At 34.9% G+C, this 18,936-nt stretch overlaps 1 protein-coding gene across 1 annotated transcript in view; it reads right to left on the reverse strand.

Annotated features, from left to right (window-relative positions):
• Cyp7b1 (cytochrome P450 family 7 subfamily B member 1) overlaps positions 1-18,936 on the reverse strand; it is a 174,411-nt gene that overhangs the window by 16,801 nt on the left and 138,674 nt on the right. The window contains exons 2-4 of the mRNA XM_027932814.2: positions 11,562-11,698; positions 2,599-3,186; positions 1,923-2,129 (exon numbers count right to left, since the gene is read on the reverse strand). Coding sequence (XP_027788615.2) covers positions 1,923-2,129; positions 2,599-3,186; positions 11,562-11,698 — 932 coding nt within the window. The remainder of the gene's footprint in view (positions 1-1,922; positions 2,130-2,598; positions 3,187-11,561; positions 11,699-18,936) is intronic.

An 18,936-nucleotide genomic window follows, 5' to 3' on the forward strand; every position in this document is an offset into this window, starting at 1 on the left:
ATGCACTCCAATGTTTTAAAGTCTCATAATGAACAACACTGGTCTTTGCTGGTGACCAAGTTCACAATGAGCTTTGTAGCTGCTGAAGGCATAATGACCTTTGTACAGGTAGATCTCAACTCACTTGGAACTTTCGGTTGTCATTCACTGAGTGATGATGGTAGGGGAGCTATACATTTATGAGGGCTCCAAGTACGAAAGTGTCCAGGTCCATCTATTGAGTTAAAGGAACCCAAGTTACAACTGTAGAACTTGCAGTTTCTTCTGATCAAATAAATCCAAACATTTCTGTTTTAATACTATGGTTTAAAAATATTTTTTTTTGTTTCAATGACAAGGAATTGAGAACAAAAATAGAGTTGATGAGTTTCAACTGAATTTTTAAGAATTATTATTAGTACAGAAGACAGATACACATCCCCTGAAGTTTATTCGCATGACTTCCCTATATGTATCATCTTATTCATATGATGATATGGAAATTACTTGAACATACAGCCAATGCAATCTTAAAATTTTCAAGAAACCGTAAATCTTCTACCCAGAAATACAAATACAATGTATCCAAACAGAGATAACCACCCAGAATTTTACAAAAATGTTGTGCATTTCTGGCCAGTTTGCTTTCTGCCACTGCCTCTGACGGATCTCAGCCTGACCAGTGGGAAAAATTTCTACAACACTTGGGCCATTATTCTCAATGCCAACTGGTGGTCAACTATGATCAAGACTGGGAGGGCCTTTGTTCTCAGAAGTTACCCTTAAAGAACCTGGACGAATTTAAAAGATAAAAAGTTGAGGCCAATATATGCTAAAATACTGACCTGCATAGTCAAAGGAGTGAAGTGATACAGATATATAAATACTTGATTCTGCATTTGTCCAAAGGGACTTGGAATATTGTCACCTAAAAGGATATCAGAGAATGAAATGCTAATATGGAGGAATAACTCATTGATAAGGAGTTTAACTTTGAGAGTGTAAGTTCACTACATAATGATAATGAAGAGACTTCCCCAAACCTGTAAAGGTGAATGTGATCTTGCTGTGATCTAGAGCTCATATTACAGATGTATAGGTTGGGCTGAGGATATAGCTTCGTTGGTAGAGCGTTTGCTTTCCATGCACAAGACCCTGGGTTCAATCCCCAGCATGACAAACAACAACAACAACAACAACAAAAAAAACTAGATGTATAGTCCATGTAGAAAACAAAAAGAACTTTGACTTATGGACCCCAACTGTGTTTGAAATGGGTATTCTGTACATCTCATGAATTAGCAAATATTTTACAAAATAACAGTGTTTGACATGGGGCAGTTTGTAATTGTTTTTTTCTTCTTCTTTCCCTCCCTTCCTTCATTTTGTCCTCCCTGATTTTTTTAAAGTATGTTTTAATCATGAACCTACAGTAGAAAAGACATTTAGTACATTTTTGAGAACTACACACTTCTAGCTGTTTAAAATGTCCTAACCTGCGCCTGAAAATGTAGACACACCATTTTAAGAAAGAATAAATATGTTTTGTACACAAGTTGTCCTCTGAAATACTTTCTTTTTCAATCTCCAAATCCTTTTCTTGTCAAGATAGTGCAGCAGTGTTTGGAAAGAATTAGCACACCAACAGATGCTTAGAATCAAATGACTTAATAGGCATAAACTTTTTTTTTTTTTTCCAAATAATTGCAAAGCTTTGGTTTAGCCTTTTGCATACCTTGCATAGTTAATTACCTAGGCCTTAATGTTTACATGCAATGAGAGTATCTACAGCCATAAACTACATAATTTATAATTGATGTAAATGGCTGTTATTATGTCAATTAGGCAGCTGTGTCCTCCACCTCTTGGTAAACAGCTATGAGTGATAAACTGAGTTTGCAGAGAGGTACCTCTTTTCTTCATAACAGATAAAAATAAATTACCTAGGCAGACCAGGCTGTCCAATTGTTCTCTGGTGAGGTGGATAGAAAATCCAGATCCTTTCTTTTGACCTGTTGACTGCAGCAAAGAGTCAATTTCGTCACGCAGTGCTTCCACAGCTTCTGGGTGCCGGAAAAGATAATACATTGCCCAGAACATGGCTGGAATCGTGTTTGTCACAGAGGCCCAGAGAAAGCCAAAATGATGTGCTGGGAGAAAATAAGTGAAAAGGAAGATTAATAGCGTTTATTACACTGATTAGATTTGCAGTGTGCTAATTAAAAGATGTTAGGACACAGACCCAGCCAAGGATCAGTGCATGCTAATGAGAACCAATAGGCTTCTGAAGTCTAATTTTCTGCTTAATGAGAATAGTTTAAAATGTAATGTGTGTGTGGTGGGGGGACAGGAAGGTGGGGGATGAGATAAAAGGAATAAATGCAGCTTAGTTATACTCTTTCTCATTATCATCATTAAGTATCTTGTTTTACCACCTCAGCAAAAAAAAAAAAAAAAAAAATCAATTATCACAGAGGGTTGTTTCAGAGTAAAACATTTTATCATTAGCCAATTAGAAAGAGCATAAAAAATTTCAAGGTCGCCATTTTGTCTTTTTATTTCAAAGGTCTACTGTAAATTATTTTATTTTAGATAAGTAATCATTCAGAAGTTTCTTACCTCCTATTTCAAGGTCCTGAACCAAATATTGCTCCAGGATTTCTTGCCTCCTTTGCACAATTTCTGACTTTTCTTGTGTCTTTGCTAAGTTTTCTGATGTCAGGTAATTTATCAGTTTCTTCTGCAGAGCCTTGACATTTCCTAGAAGCTCAATGGGTATGTCAGAAATTAAGTATGTGAACTTGTCATCATATTTAAAAAGATCATCTTTCATCTCACTGATAATCTTTTCCTTGTCTTCAGCAGGAATTTTTCCATATATGGCTGTAAACGTGACCTCAAATATTATTGAGCGGCAGAAGGTTAACATTTGTGCTGTGTTCCAATTTGTGGTTTTTAATAGTTTGGGCTCAAACATTTGTTTTAGATCCTGCAACATGTTTTCCAAGAGTATGTCCAAAGATCTGCCTTGCAAAAGTTGATAGGCAACATGAAGGTCATGAGCTAGATCTTCATTTCTCATGGACGTCTTGATGGAGAATGCTTTCTCTGAAAGTTTTCTAGAAAATATATCAAAGCTTAATTGTTTGTGATTTTTCATTACCAATGGGTACTGGAAAGGGTCCAAAATAAATGTTATGTAGTTCCCTAAAAAAAAAAAAAAAAGAAAGGAAAAGGAGGAGGTGGTGGAAGAGGAGAAGAAATTAAGTTTATTTAGTGGCAAAACAAAAATATATACCTTAAGTTTGAAAATATTTTAATCACAAATAGATTCTTCGAGTTAAGACAAAAAAAACTTGATAAGAATTCATTTTATTCAAAGGTCTACTACATGAAGTGTAAGATGGTATTTAAAAAAAAACTCTAAAAGCTTGACGTTAAATATCCTAAATTCTTAGTGATCTTTTACATAATAATAGTATATACTTCCAAATTTATTATTTATTTATTTATTCATTGGTATTGGAAATTGAGCCCAGTGCTGCTCTACCACTAAGCTGCATCTCCAGCTCTCTTTATTTTGAGACAGGATCTCATTAAATCACCTGGCTGGTCTTGAACTTGTGATCCTCCTGTCTCAGTCTCCCACATATCTGGGATTATAGGCATGCATCACCACACTGGCTTACTTCCAACTTTTAACTCAAGTATCCAAACATTTTAAATATCCTTTAATCCCTATTCACATAATCCCTTGATGTAAACACTTGTCATTTACTCCCAATAAAACAAACGATACAACAAATTGGTTAGATGCCATTCAATTACTGATTATTTAACTTGCTACAGAGCTTTTTCATGTTTGATGTTATCTTAGTTTGATCAGATACAATAATTATACTTAATAATTAATACTCAATAATCAATTATTAATTCAAATAAATGAACATACCACATGCAGTGGTCTCTCAAAAATAAACATCTAAGATTTTGGAACATGTTCAAGGTCACATATTGAATTGTGATAAGCACTATATCACAGACCAGAATCCATCATTCATGCACAACATTTATTGAGACCCAGACATTTGGTTATATTCTTTTCCTCTTGAGATATAAAGATATAAAGAAAGCATTGTGTTGTGATGGATAGTGATATAGCAGAGGTGTAAACACAGTGGAAGGGGAGCAGGAAGTGGAATTTGTTCCAGTTTGCTTCCTGTTTTCAGCAAGGGTTTCTTGAGGGAATAATATTTATCTTTTCTACACATCAGTGTTGCCAAAATTTATCTGATTAAAAAACTAGGGGTGATTATTGATAATACCAACTCCTGTAAGATTTCGATTCAGAATGCTCGGAAGTGAGGCTTACAAGTCTCTATGTATGACAAGGTCTTCAAGGGATTCTTATAAGGAGGTACCTTTGAGGAACAGTTTTGTCACAGTCTGTTCCTCAAAACTGGCAAGGACCTTGGAGAGTTCCTAACTCAACCCCTACAGTGATCAGTTGAGCAAGCTTAGGAAGGACAAAAGAGGGAGAGTCAAGGTCATGCTGCCATTTTTAGTGGCTGCCATTTTTAGTTACAGAGCCTGGACAAGAAGTTCTGCTCTATGAACTATGCTTTTCTTCCTGCAGTGCTAGTCTCTTTTCACTAGAGTGCTGTTTTTTTTTTAAATATTTATTTATTTTTGTTGTAGTTGAACACAATATCTTTATTTTATTTATTTATGTTTACGTGGTGCTGAGGATCGAACCCAGGGCCTTGCATGTGCAAGGCCAGCGCTCTACCGCTGAACCACAATCCCAGCCCTAGAGTGCTGTTTTAATATCCCTTCCAATTAGAAATACTGTACAGATAGTATTTAATAGTGATATGTGAGAAAGCCTTTTCTATCTATACAAAAAAAGAAAAATTTTAATTTCTAATTATTTATTGTCTTCATTACCACCCCACCCCATTTTCTTAGATGAAGAACTTCTCACTTGTTATTTATGGAAACTCAAATGGCATTACAGAAATTAAATTCAACTTGAAACAAGATATTTAGGATAAAGTGTTGGGATAATTTTCAACCAAATCCTGGAAACAGGATAAATGTGTTCTTGTTCTTCAATTTTATAGTTTAAAGTTTTTAATATACATGAAAACACATGTGCTGTGATTTATTTCTTTAAAAATTAGTCATATGACTTGAATTTTGTTTACTTCATTTCCCCTTGATTCATTTAATAAAGTAAGCCAAATCAGGAATGAGGGTAAAGCTGGAAGTGGCTACTGGTTCTCATAAGATATCAAAGCTGCTGCCTTACACAAAGTGAATTTTCCAACCTCCCTGGGGAGAGCAAAAAGGACTCAACTGGATTTGGGCATACTTTATGACACCTGCTTTACTATGGAAGCTTAATTAAATAAAATTGCCAGCATCTGTCTGACAAATAATTTCTTTTTAAAAAGTCAATTCTTTTAATTTTGCAAAAAATCATAATTTTAGGCACAAAAGTATATTTTCACAGGTGGTAGTTCATACTTTTCTGTTTTTATTAAGTGAAAGAATTTTGCTCAATACTTATAGGATTATTTAAAATTATTCCCTAAAATTCAGAGTATATAAAAGGTTTAATTTGTAAGACACACAAACTTTTAGAGATTATTTTGAAATTTTTCCTACCAAATTTCTACATTCATCTAACTCTAAGTGGAAAGGCAAAAATATAATCAGACTGTACATTTGATATATATACACACACACACACACACATACATACATACACATATATATCCTCATAAGGTAGAGGATGTATGTATGTTTTTGTTGTCTACAATTCATGAGAAATAGACACATTCTTTCTCTGCCCCTTCTCCCCCATGGGAAGAAAATATGAGGCTCATTTCAAATAAAAGAGATAAATGTTGCCTGTGGAAAAATTGATTCAGTTTAGCAACCAATTATTAATGTATTTTTTAAAAAAGCAATTGTTCATATTAAGATCTTTTGAAAAATCATTACTGACTAGTTTAAATCAATGTGCAGATAAAATTCTCAATTCTCATCTTCTCAAGGCTCTTTTCACCCTAGGATCTGCATTTTCCTCTTTCTCCCCATTCTAATTTTAATTTTCTTCAACATCAAGGCCCTGCTTTTTCACCTTCTATCTTTCTGATTGAGATGAAGATTGCTTTAGAAGTAGATGTTTTGATTTTCTGGATTTTTACTTTTCAAGTGGGTTTGGAAGCACTAATAACCCTGGAGATGGTAACTGGCTTTCCAACTTTTAATCTTCAGTATAAACAATTTAAGCTAAGTTTTCCAAAATTAATATTAATTTAAACCATCTGTCCACCATCTGCTAATGTGAGATGCAAAAACCAGAGTTTCTTTGTGATCTTTAATCAGACAGTTAGGAAAACACATATACATTCATAAAATGAATTTAAATTTCCTAACAAAGGAAATCTTCTGAAAGTTATTTTGAAGGCTATGTATTCTCGGAGCAAAATTAACTTCTGCTCCAGTGTGATTTTATGTAAATGAATGCCAAGTGTCAACAGGCATGTTGCCTAGTTCACAGAGATCATAAGGTAGAAGGAATATCCTTTGCCATGTTTTCAAAAGAGAAGAGAATGCTGTCAGCAGTTGATATGAAATATTGATTTAAAGAATTTCAGAGTTTGTCTGAAATATAAATGTCCAAATGGGGCCCATGTCCATCCAAATACAATATTAAATCATTCTTCTGAAAATTAAATTTGAAAGGGCAGATTTTTGACATCTTCCTTGCCCATTATTTCATTCTCGTCCCTTTCACGGAGCTGATGGGGCTGTTTTAGATATTAATTCTAGCATTCCTATATAACCCGTACATGATCCCTTCACTAACTCAACAGTCTTTTCTCTTCCTTCAGGACTAGTCCACTAGGAGGGGTAAAGCTGCAAGATTCAAAGAACGTCAATAAGTTTATTTTAAAACATCTAGCTATTCACCCTAATATATTATATATAGGAAGTTTGACATCTGGATCATTATAAATTGAATTTTGATGTTTTCATGTCTGATATTGGGTGCTATATAGATACATAGCCATGGGAATTCAAAGCAACTATTTGGCTGCTTGGGATAGAAATGCCCAGTAAATAAATATGAGATAAAGTTTAATTTTAAAGAAATTTTCCACAATTATAAACTTTTAATCTCTGCGTTTAGCCAGTTCTTTAATAAAATTTTTAAGATCTAAAACTGAAAGTATTAGTTGGGAGAATGGAATATGAGTCAACTTTTTATTTTATGAGGATGACCACCTTTCCATCCTCTCCCTCTTATTAGGGAGATTTCACTAGCTGTTGACAATGATGTGCAGTGGAACTTCGCTGGGGTGACATCTAGGGAAAATGATTCCTCTGCACCACCACACAAAATCAATTAGAGAACTATTTTCTGCGACAGGTCACGAATTTACGTGGTTTCTCATAAAAAGATGTACCTTTTAATTTCTTTATTAAGATGACATCCATGTCCCTTGAGACTTTTGGGGATGACAATCATTTGCTCATGCTGCAAGAATGTACACTCATGGAAATCACATTATGGGACAAGGGTGGAAGACTTTGTTCTTCATTTTCTAAATGAGCTACTTGGCAAACTGATCATTGAAATCATGCACATTAACAGGATTTCTTGACAGGAATTTATTCAAATTCTACTAAGAGCAAAAGGAAAGCAGTGGTACCTATTCAATTGTGGTTATCTACTGTTGAGTTCAAAAATATAATCATGCTTAAATTATTTAGACACTAGAAATTCAGCAAGCTTCTCAGAATTTAAGATTAAGATAAGTGTCAACAGAAATTGGTTGTTTTTTGAAAAGTGAATAAAGTTATTCAAATCTGCCACAAGTTTCTGCTGAATCATCTTAGTTAACATTTATATCATGTCTTACAAAAGGAAAGCTGAAGTTTTCAGTAATTTTTTTGTACCTACTCATTGGATACATGAACTTATCTTTGTAAAAGTAACAGTAACATTTTTTTAAAAAGTGAAGGATACAATTTTTTACATCATGAAGCCAAAAATTTACTTACAAAAAAAATAAATAAATAAATAAAGCACCAGCTATGTCTTCGGGTTTATGTCATTGCATTTCATCAGCTCTAAGGTATTAGGAATTTTCCCCATCAAATATTTATTGTGTCTCAATCAGCACTGAGCTCTGGATTAAATGTTGGTAATAGAGGACCTAACAAGTCCTCTATAATGATGGGAGACAGACAAGCGATTTAGCAATAAATTCAGAATGTGTTACATGCTCTGACAGCAGTAATTCTGGGAGTAATTGGACCCTGAAGAAGAGATACCAAGGGTGAGATGGCCACAAAAGGATTGGAGGAGAAAGTACCATGAGACTAAGGCCTCAAAAGATGAGTCTGTGTCAATCAGGTGAGAACAGAATTCTAGTAGAAAGAGTAGCAACTGAAGACACAGAAGCCCAAAGGCCACAGTATGTGAGAAAGAAAATCCCAACAAGATGGTATATTAATGGTATATTAAGCACAAGGCAAGCAGTAACAAAGGACAGGACTGGAGAAGTAGGTGGAGATTGAACCTAAGGGATCCTTGTGAAGATTAAGTTATATATCACAAGTCCTCTTTTTCTATGATGCATAATTATTTTTTAATTGATACAGTTTGTGTGCATCTTTATTTAGTATTTTTTTGTGGTGCTGGGGATTGAACCCAGTGTCTCACCTCACGTGTGCTAAGCAAGCCCTCTACCACTGAGCTACAACCCCAGTCTGCGTGATTTTTTTCCCCCATTCCCATTATTTCTGAAATTTGAGTCTATGCAATTATTGATGGAAGAAACCTGCTAGCTGCTAAGCAAAATAATAAGCTGTGATAAAACTCAGACATCCTGTTCATGGGAAAACTCAACCATATTGATGAGGTTATCTAGTTGAACACTGAACCATATTGATGAGGTTATCTAATTGAACCCTGTTTGGATTGGATATAAAGTGTCCCCAAAAGCTCCTATGCTAATGTAAGAATAGTCAATGGTTAATTGATTAGATTATGAGAACTGAAACCTAATCATTGACTTAATCCATTGGGTGAATTAATAATTTGAATGAACTAACTAGGTGGTAACTGGAGGCAGGTGGGACATGGCTGAAGAAGTAGGTCACTGGGGGCATGCCTTTTGGGTTTTATGTTTTGGCACCTCACTCTACTTCCTGGATACCATGAGCTGAGCAGCTTTCCTCCACTACACCCTTGCACCATGAAGTTTAGCCTCACCTCAGGCCCAGAGCAATGGAGTTGCTGCCCAGGGACTGATCCTCTGAAACCATGAGCAAAAATAAACTTTTCCTCCTCTAAGCTATTTGTATCAGTATTTCCATCTCACTGAAAAAAAGCTAAGATCGATCCTTCCTTCCTTCCTTTTCTTTCTTTCCTAAATATTATGTTAAAATGGAAGAACTGAAATGAAGTCACTGTATGTATAAAAAGTCACCTCTGATACTCAGCAAAGTAATTATATGAAGAAGACATTACTGGCTCTCTAGGAAGGAAACATAAAATTTCAAAGCTGGTTAGAGGAAGACATAAGGGATGGAGCTAAGAAGGAGGTGATGCATAGAAATGGTATAGATAAGGGCTATTCAGAATCCATGGAGGAACCAGAGGGCCAGTGTTGAAGAAGCCAATTAGCAATAGAATGTTTCAGGAAGGAAAAGAGATCAGTGATGTCCATGCAAGTAGAGAGGTCTAGTGATGAGGGCCCACCAATCACCTCAGCACAGCAGACTGTGGGTGGGTTAAGTTTAGGAGGGCTGAAGGAGATAAGCAACTAGAAATAGCAAATGCAAAATATCTAGATGCAAAAGAGAAAAACAAACAGAATGGAAAGTAAGTAGAAGAAGAATATAGGAGAAGCTTAAGCATGGTTATAAGGATAAGGAACCCAAAGAGAAAAAAAAAAACGGAAATATGTGTGTGAAAGGAATGGATTACAAGGCAGCAGTCCAGAGAAGGCAGGAAGAAAGGACCACAGGATAGGTAGGGATTGTCTTGAACATTCTCTGAAGTTGGGGAAAAGTGGTATGGAGAGTTCTGAAACAGCTACTTGTAATAGGTACATGGGGCTCTGAGTATGATTATACTTGATATTATCAATTATCTAGTTAAGGAAAGGAAAGAGTGTAAACAGTTAAAAACTAGGGGGCCCCAAAGTAGTCTCTTCTTGCCCTCCCTCTGATAATATTTAGCCATAAGATGGAAGGCAAAGGAATGTGGATAAGTCAGTCTGGAGAGATCAGTCTTTGGGATATAGATAGAAATTAAAATTAAATTTTAATTTAAATAGAATCGCTAGCCTGGGTGATAAACTGATGCTGAAGACCCTGCACAAAGATGGCCACCGTCATTCCCTTCTGTCTTTCCACAGGAGCTCCTGTGAAGTGTGACTCTGTGGTTCCCCCAGGAGGAGGCAGAGTCTATTTCTCTGACCTTGAATTTGGGCTACTCTGATTTGTGCTAAGTTACAGAATGTGGTAGAAGTGACATGATACCCTAGACCTCATGATACCCTGCAGCTTCTCCTCTTGCTCTCTTCAAACACTAACTGTCAGGTGAAGAAATTTTCCTGGGGATGAAATATCACATGAAGAAGGAAGCCCAGGCAGCATGAGAAGAGACCATCTTGGACCCTGCAGTCCCACCCAGCAGCCAGGTGACTCAGGCAAGACCACATGTTTTGAACCATAAAAATTTTGGAAAGATTTGTTAGGTAGCAGTATTTGATCTCAAAAGAGGAGGGGCTAAGACCATTTCAAATTCTCTTTTCAACCCTATGATTTGGGGATGTGTAGTAATCTTACTGTTTGTTTATTAAAGTAAACATTTTTATTAATGTTTGAAGAAGAATGAAAATGACAAATATAATCCAGACTATTCTTTGCTAGGGATCCAAGGGTGGAAGAATGAGTATGTGGAACATTGAGGATTTTTAGGGCAGCAAAACCAAACTGGTAGATGCATGTCATTATGCATTTGTAAAAACCCAAAGAACAACACAGAAGAAGTTTCTAATGTGAAAAGTGAACCTTGAATAATGTACCAATATTAGCTAATCAGTTGCAATGAATGTTCATACTTATACAAGATGTTAATAACGGGGAAAGTGCAAACAGGGGAGAGAGTGGGTATTTGGGAACTCTTTGAGTTATCTGCTAAATTTTCTGTAAACCTGAAACTGTTCCTCAAAATAAAGGCATTCATAAACAGTTACACTTAAGCTCTTTAAAAAAAAAAAAAAAACTCTTAAATCTAAGCCAAAACCAAACAAAATGATGAATGAAAGCAGAAGAGTGGGTTTTCTCTAGGTACTAACAAGAGAGTCTGTAATTTGTTCTTTTAAGGTGATAAGAATATATTCAAAAACATGGTATTATTTTTCATTAGCTCTTCAATAAAGCAATGTTATATGAATATTCCATATTTTGTGTGCAGAACCATATAAAGTCATTAAGGATAACATGAGAAATTAAGCCAAACTCAAGGTAATCATGGAAATGCTTTTTACCTCCAAGGAGAACAGTGAATATGTCACCATGTTGCTTTTGGAGAAATTTCATGTACCCTAAGGGATCTTTTTGTAAGTTGAGGGCCACTCCAAAATAAGGAAGCCAGCCTTTTATCAATGGAGGCTCACCAGGTCTCCTATAAATAGAAAAAAAGAAAGAAAGAAAGAAAATTAAATCATTCTTATTTTAATACATATTGGTTACTTGTCCAGTCTACAATTGTACTGCATAGATCACACATCTTCTTTCAACTCTCTTCTTCAATGATTCTTATATAATCATACATGCATTTATTGATCTCCCCCAGTACATGTGGCTCTGGGGTAGGCAGTTTAATTCATAACTTTTATTGAGCAAGTTTGAAAAATTTTGTCTTCAAGGCCTGAACGACTGCTTGACAAGTAAATCACAATCTGTTTTCTGTATTTCATATTAAAGTTCCCATAATTATAAATAGGCACTTGTAGACTTAAAGAATCTGAGACTAAGAGGATCTCTAGGAAACCAAATCAAATGTTTTATGTAATTTATAGGAATAAATTGTCAGTTTGTATAAAGCTGAAAAACAAATGGTCAACTGCTTACTTTTTGGTCTTTCATAAGTCATGCTATAAATGCTGTCTGATGAACTTAATAAGACCCAAACTTAGTTTTGAATAACATTTGTGGTTTCCTACCACATGCTTTCTGAGGACTAGGCCTAATTTAACATACGGTTAAACTGCTTGTTGGAAATCAAGTAAATAATACGTTTTGAATATTGATCTCTTTGTTTCACATTAGCACAACATGTTTATAAGTGTGGACCCCTTCAAACTAAACACACCTCATTCTAAATCCTAACCTGTGCGGAGGCATTTAGGTCTTTCCACAAATATAGAATGAGTTGTTTTAACCAGAAGAAATTTTCAATTATATTCTTATACATAATGGTTTAGGGGATGATGCATTATAGGATTTGAAGTTTCTCAAACCACTTACATGCACTTAACACACTAAATATGGTGTGTTCTGTAGTAAGAACAAGTGATATTTAAGTATTTATTGTGAGATACTTCACTGATTTGATTGATCAAACAGTTTTGAACTAGATGGTACCTTGGGGGGATTTAGTGCTCTCTCTCTCTCTCTCTCTCTCTCTCTCTCTCTCTCTCTCTCTCTCTCTCTCTTTCTTTCTTTCGTAAATAAGGGATTTCAATCTGAGAGGTCAACAAATTGGGCTGAAGTCATGAAGCTACTCAATAGCAGCGGTGCACTGGGATGTAAGTCTTGAACCCCATGGCTACACTCTAGACCTCCAGGAACATTAGTCAGTTAACCTGTGAATCTGGCCAAAAAAAAAAAAAAAAAATCAAAGCAGTTCCCTGCCTGAACTGACAGACACATTCAATAAATTGCACCACCCCTTGAATCTGAGAACTCTTGCTGTGCGCTGGGTGTGAGATGTGGGTATTTAGTTGCCAAAGTAGCACTCTTTGTCATCAGATGTCAATTAGATTGAAATTGCAGAATCATAAGAGAGACACATAATAATCTTGAAAAGTATTTTGTGCTATTGAGAACAATGAAAACCTCAAAATTATTTCCATAACATATATATTTGACATATTCTTTTATGAAGCTTTTTAAATTGAAACTGCAAGTGAATACAATTGTTAAATTTCACTAATGTGATTTTTTAATCATACGAAGTGTTCTTTAAAATAATATGAATTAAACTACAAGTTTCTTCTTTTTTGATCTATGATCCCAGCAAAACTGCACTTTGAAATTTCTTCCTAGTCGTTTATTTGGTGAACCAAATCTGATTGAAAGTAAAAACAAAACAAAAAAACAAACAAAAATGCTATTTTTTTTATCCTAGAAGGGATTAAACAAATATTCAGAAGAACTCTGATTCTCTAGTCCATCTGTGAGATGACTTATGGTACATGCAACCCATTTTGATTAATCACAAGATATTACTAGCTCAGATCTCATCAAAGACCAAGATTATGATCATACTAGCATGGACTTTTATGGAGCTGGATTAACCCTATCAGAAGCTTTAATTTTCCCACAACCCAACATGGCAGAATTAAGCTTAAAAAATAAATGTCAGCTGTTTCAGGGAGAAAAATTAAAATCTATCACAGTTGTGATAGAAATCAAGAAAAGATCCTGCTTTCTTCTTTTAAAAGCAATTTATCTCCATGATAATTTTAAAAAACTTGCTGTTGTTTCAATACGTGTCCTGAGAAGCAGGAAAATAAGAAACATTGCATAGAAATGTAGGTGTTATTCATCATAGTGTTTTTCCTATTATTTTCTCAAATATAGCCTTTAGCAATAAAGACTTGCTTTTTTTTGGAAAATATAAGAAAATCAAAAAAACATTGTAAAATTTTATATTCAAAGATTATCTGATTGGACAGGAGAATCCACATGCTGGAAACTGTCATAGTCCATGTGCTATCTGTCTCTGACCATTTTGAATTTGTGAGTCATCTACTTCACAAAACTTCTTTTCAAAGTATTAACTCTTTTCCTTGGTTTACTTTTACTGTGTTTGGTGGAAGGTTGCTTGAATTATGACTACAATTTAGAAAGGGCTTTTTTTTCATATTCTAATTTATTGCAACTAATGACATCTTCTATTCTGTCAGTCAGTCAAAAGCCATATTCTTCATGGAGCTTTCGTAATGGAAGAGGAAGGGGCTCAGAAATCCAAGGGAATATTAATTTTCAGAGTTAGGGAAGCACATTAGGAAGCCATTTTATTGTTGAAAAGATGAGAGGGTCATCATTTCTTACAGCTGTGTTTATTTTGGCAGTAGTAAGCTGAACACTATTAAATACCATGTCACAGCAATGCTTAGTTTCAGGAAAAAAAAACATTGCTAGTTCAACTTATGACCCATTGAAGACAGATTACAAAAATCTGTCCTCATCAGTATATTTGTAAAATTTACATAGGGAGGGAAGACATCCCATAATGAACCAGAAAGGCTATTGACACATGGCAAAGTGCAAATACTGCTATTTGTCTCCCTCATGCACTATAACTTTGAAAATAGAACACTATCCACTGCTGAGTGAGGATACAGCCTTAGTTCTTGTTGTGGATAATCAAATCTCAAAACTTTAAAGAAACAGGCTGTACAGTAATGGTAGGTTAAAAAAAAATCTATGGCCCATACCCTCTCTCAATCTCACTCAAACAAAACAGACTTCCTCAAATCTTCTAATTGTATTTAAGGAACTACAAGGACACATCAAAGAAATTATGCAAATTAGAGCTTATTAATGTTCTCAACCCTAAATTCTACGAATATACCATTGCATTAGCACTTGCAATTTCTTCCATGGACATGGTAGGACACATCTATAAGTTTATGCAAACTATCAAGTACAGTTCAAATTTATCTGGGAGTAAAAATTGGAGAAGACCATAAATACATAGAATGACTACAAAATACAAATGATGTTTAAAACATGTCCCTTTGGCTAAAAATAAGGACATTAAAATGTAAAGGCGTGGACTCATGCTAAATACTTGGTTTCTCATGGTATTTGAAATTCATCCTTATGTTACTTTTGTAGGTAATACATAGGTTAAAAAACATGGCTAATGGCTATTGCATATTGTTCTTCTAGGCATTTTTAAGTAGAAGTGACTGAACTACTCTCACTGAAAATATTTGGTATTTTCTTTCATCACCAAAATATGAGCTCAATGAGAAATTTTAGTTCAGTTACGGAGAAATAAAGTTACAGGAAACCAGGGTTTGGGGCATCAAGGGGAAAAAGAAATAAGAAAGGAACTGGAAGGGCAGGGGACAAAATCATGCAACTGATTCATGGCAAGCTGGGACTCTGAGAAGGACAGAGATGGTGCTAACAGGGAGCTCACAGGACTAGAAATCACCATTCTTCAACTCTTGACAAGTTGTTCACTGGCCTGAAAGCCACATGGCCTTTTCATCTCAAGTCACTCACTAAAAGTATGCTACATACAGAGCTTCTGTCAATGATAGTCAAAAATGTAGTGGAATTAAGGCAGTGTCTACCCGAGGGACTTTATTGGGTGGTTGATCAGGGCAAAGATTGTACATCCAAAAGGCAAAACAGAGAAGGCAGAGAATTCAACAGAACATGGAGCCAGAAAACAACAGCTCTTCATTCACTTGATAAATAATCTTGTGGGGGTGGTGCACACCTGTAATCCAGTGACTGGGAGGTTGAGGCACGAAGATAGCAAGTATGAGGCCAGCCTCAGAAAAAATAAAAATAATTAGGAATACAACCCAATTGTAGAGGACCCCTGGGTTCAATCCCAGTACCGATAACCAATTAAACTAACTAACTAACTAACTACAAAATGAACAAATAAAACAATCTTGTGGGTATGAGAGGGGGACCTTGGTGTTCATACCCCACATGGGATAGAAATTTCACACACAATTATTTGGAGTAATTGCATAAATGAAAGTGGTTAGACATCTAAGGCTACAATGACAGCAGCATTTGGAGGACTTGGAGCAATTGAAGAACTGCTCTGAGATGGATAAGGGTCTTGAATTTCAACCAAGACCTATCCTTTTACAACTCTTTGAATTCAAAAGCCCCAATTCAGCACCTTGCAAATCACAGATTTTTAATAAAGATGTATTGTTTGAGAAAGAACATGCAAATTTTGGTGTGTTCACAGAGTGTGATTTTTATTATTCTTATTGGTCATTAATGAATTACTAACCAGTTATCAAACATGTAAGGGGGGGGGGAAACACTGCCATAAAATCTCAACTTGGGGCTCATCCAAGTTTCTGGCCCTGCACGTAATAAGGTTGGAAAATATCACTTCCATTTTCAGAAGAATTAAACTAAACAAACTCAAATTCAAGAACTCTTACATCATTAGGAGAATTGATGTCATAGTGAACTGTTGCCCTGAAAGCTAGATGGATACAGAGAATCACAGCTGACTAAGGACAGAAGCTGCTGCTGGAGACATCAGTTGGTAGAAATCCTTGAAAGGTAACTGACAGTTGCTGCACACAGAGACACAGAGCAAGGACTAACATGAGAAAATCAAAACCAAAACCAAAAGAACCAGGGCCTAGCCTTATGGAGGATTTCCCAGTGCTTACACAAGGACAAACAGATATGAATATGAATGTATCTAATAAAGAAACTCAATTAATAGTTTATTTCCTGGAACAGAAAATACCAGGTCCAGATGATCTCACTGGTGGATGCCAATAATCATTTAAGGAAGACAGATACCTTTTTCTACAATCTCTTCCAGACAACAGATGAGTAGTCTAATACCAGAACCAGACAAATATTTGCAAACAAGCATTATTAGAAAGGAAAATTAATAACTTTCAGAAACATAGAGGCAAAAATCATCAACACAATAATAGCCAGTTGAATTTAATATGTATAAAAAGAGTTATATGCCACAAACAAGTGGAATTTATTCCAGGTATTCAAGGTTGGCTCAACACTCAAAATTCAATTTCTGTAATCCACTACATCAACAGCATAAACAAATGGATAGAAATTAGAAGCTTTACTATCAAGACCAGAAACAAGACAAAGATGTCTTTCTCACTATTCCTATTTAACCTAATTCTGGAAGTCCTAGGTAATTCGGTAAGATAAAAAATGAAAAATTAAAAGGCAGACAGACTTGGAAGAAAAATAACACTGACTTTGTTCACAAATTACATGATTGTTGATGTAGAAAATCTCAGAGTCAGTAATAACAACAAAAATCCTGAAACTATAAGCTCTTATAGCAAGATCACAGAATACAGTGTAAGATTAATATACAAAAGTCAAAATTGCTTTTTTTACATACCAGCAATAAACAACTGATATTTAAATTAGAACACAGTACTACCACACAAGAACAAAAAGAAGTGGTATTTTGTTAACCCACTATGAAATTTATACTTAGGTATAAATCTAATAAAACATGTATAAAATCTATATGAAGAGAACAAAAGCTCTGATGAGAATAAAAACAAGAACATCTAAATAAATTATAAGAAGTCAATGTTCAAAAAAAAAAGTCAATGTTCGTGGGTAGGAAAACTCAATATTGTCAAGATATCAGTTCTTCCCAATTTGATCTACACAGTCAATGCACTGTCAATTGAAATCCTAGCAGGTTTTCTTGTGAATATCAACAAGATGATTCCATATTGGTGAAGAGTCAAAACACCCAGAACAGCCAATAGAATAAAGAAGAAGAAGGAAGTGGGAAGACTTATACTACCTGACTTCAAAGTTTAATATAAAGTTATAGGAATCATGACAGTGTGGTATTTAATTAATACCACAACATATAAATAAATGCAGAACAGAGCAGGGAACCCAGACATAAACCCATTAAGTATAATCAATAATCAAATCTGCAATCAAAGTAGCAGAGGCAATTCAATAAAGAAAGTGTAGTCTTTTCAATAAATGCTATAACAAATGGATACCTATATGTGAAACTATGAATCTAGACACAGTTTTTATATCTTTATAAAAATGAAGTCAAAATGGAGCAGAAATACAACTGTTAAAAGCAAAACTATAAAAATCCTAGAAGATAATAAAAGAAAATGTAGGTGATCTTAGATTTGGTGATTTTCTTTTCTTTTAGATATAATACTAAAAGTTAAGTGGTTGGCATCATTTTGAGACCAAGCACTCAGAGCTTAAAGAGAAAGGAATTGATTATTTTAATTATAGATATTATGAGCTCTTTAAAATCCAAATATGACTATAGCCTTTCAAACTAGATATTAAAGGGTCATCAAAGCATCTTAATAGGTTTTAGTTTTCAATAAGGTAAATATTAATGGCTATAACCCACATAAGTAAAAAGTTCTTTGGAGTCCTCGGTAATTTCTTTTAATAAGAGTTCTAGAAACTAAACAGTGAGGAAACCACTGTGAATCATCTCTATCCTTGATGGTCCATTTTTTGCTCTGACCTCATAAGGAGCCCTTGCAATGGAGTTCCAAGCTCTGATATAAGTTGCTAGTTGAGTTGAGCTTTTTGTACCTTTCTAGCTCAGAATGCTGTTTTTCCACAATCTGAGGGACTTTCACCAAAAATGCAGTTTCTTCCAATTGTGGACTGTTTGTCTATATTGTTTATTATTAATGTTTTTATTTTCTTTATTCTTTTATTTTTCTCACTTATTCCTTTTATTTCTTTTCCTTTTCTTGTGAATATCAACAAGATGATTCCATGTTGGTAGAGAGTCAAAACACCCAGAACAGCCAATAGAATATGGAAGAAGAAGGAAGTGGGAAGACTTATACTACCTGACTTTGAGACTTAATATATAGTTATAGACTTTATATAAAGTCATCTTCTTTTTGATTGTTT

This window comes from Marmota flaviventris, chromosome 15 (assembly GCF_047511675.1).
Source record: "Marmota flaviventris isolate mMarFla1 chromosome 15, mMarFla1.hap1, whole genome shotgun sequence".
Lineage (NCBI taxonomy): Eukaryota > Metazoa > Chordata > Mammalia > Rodentia > Sciuridae > Marmota > Marmota flaviventris.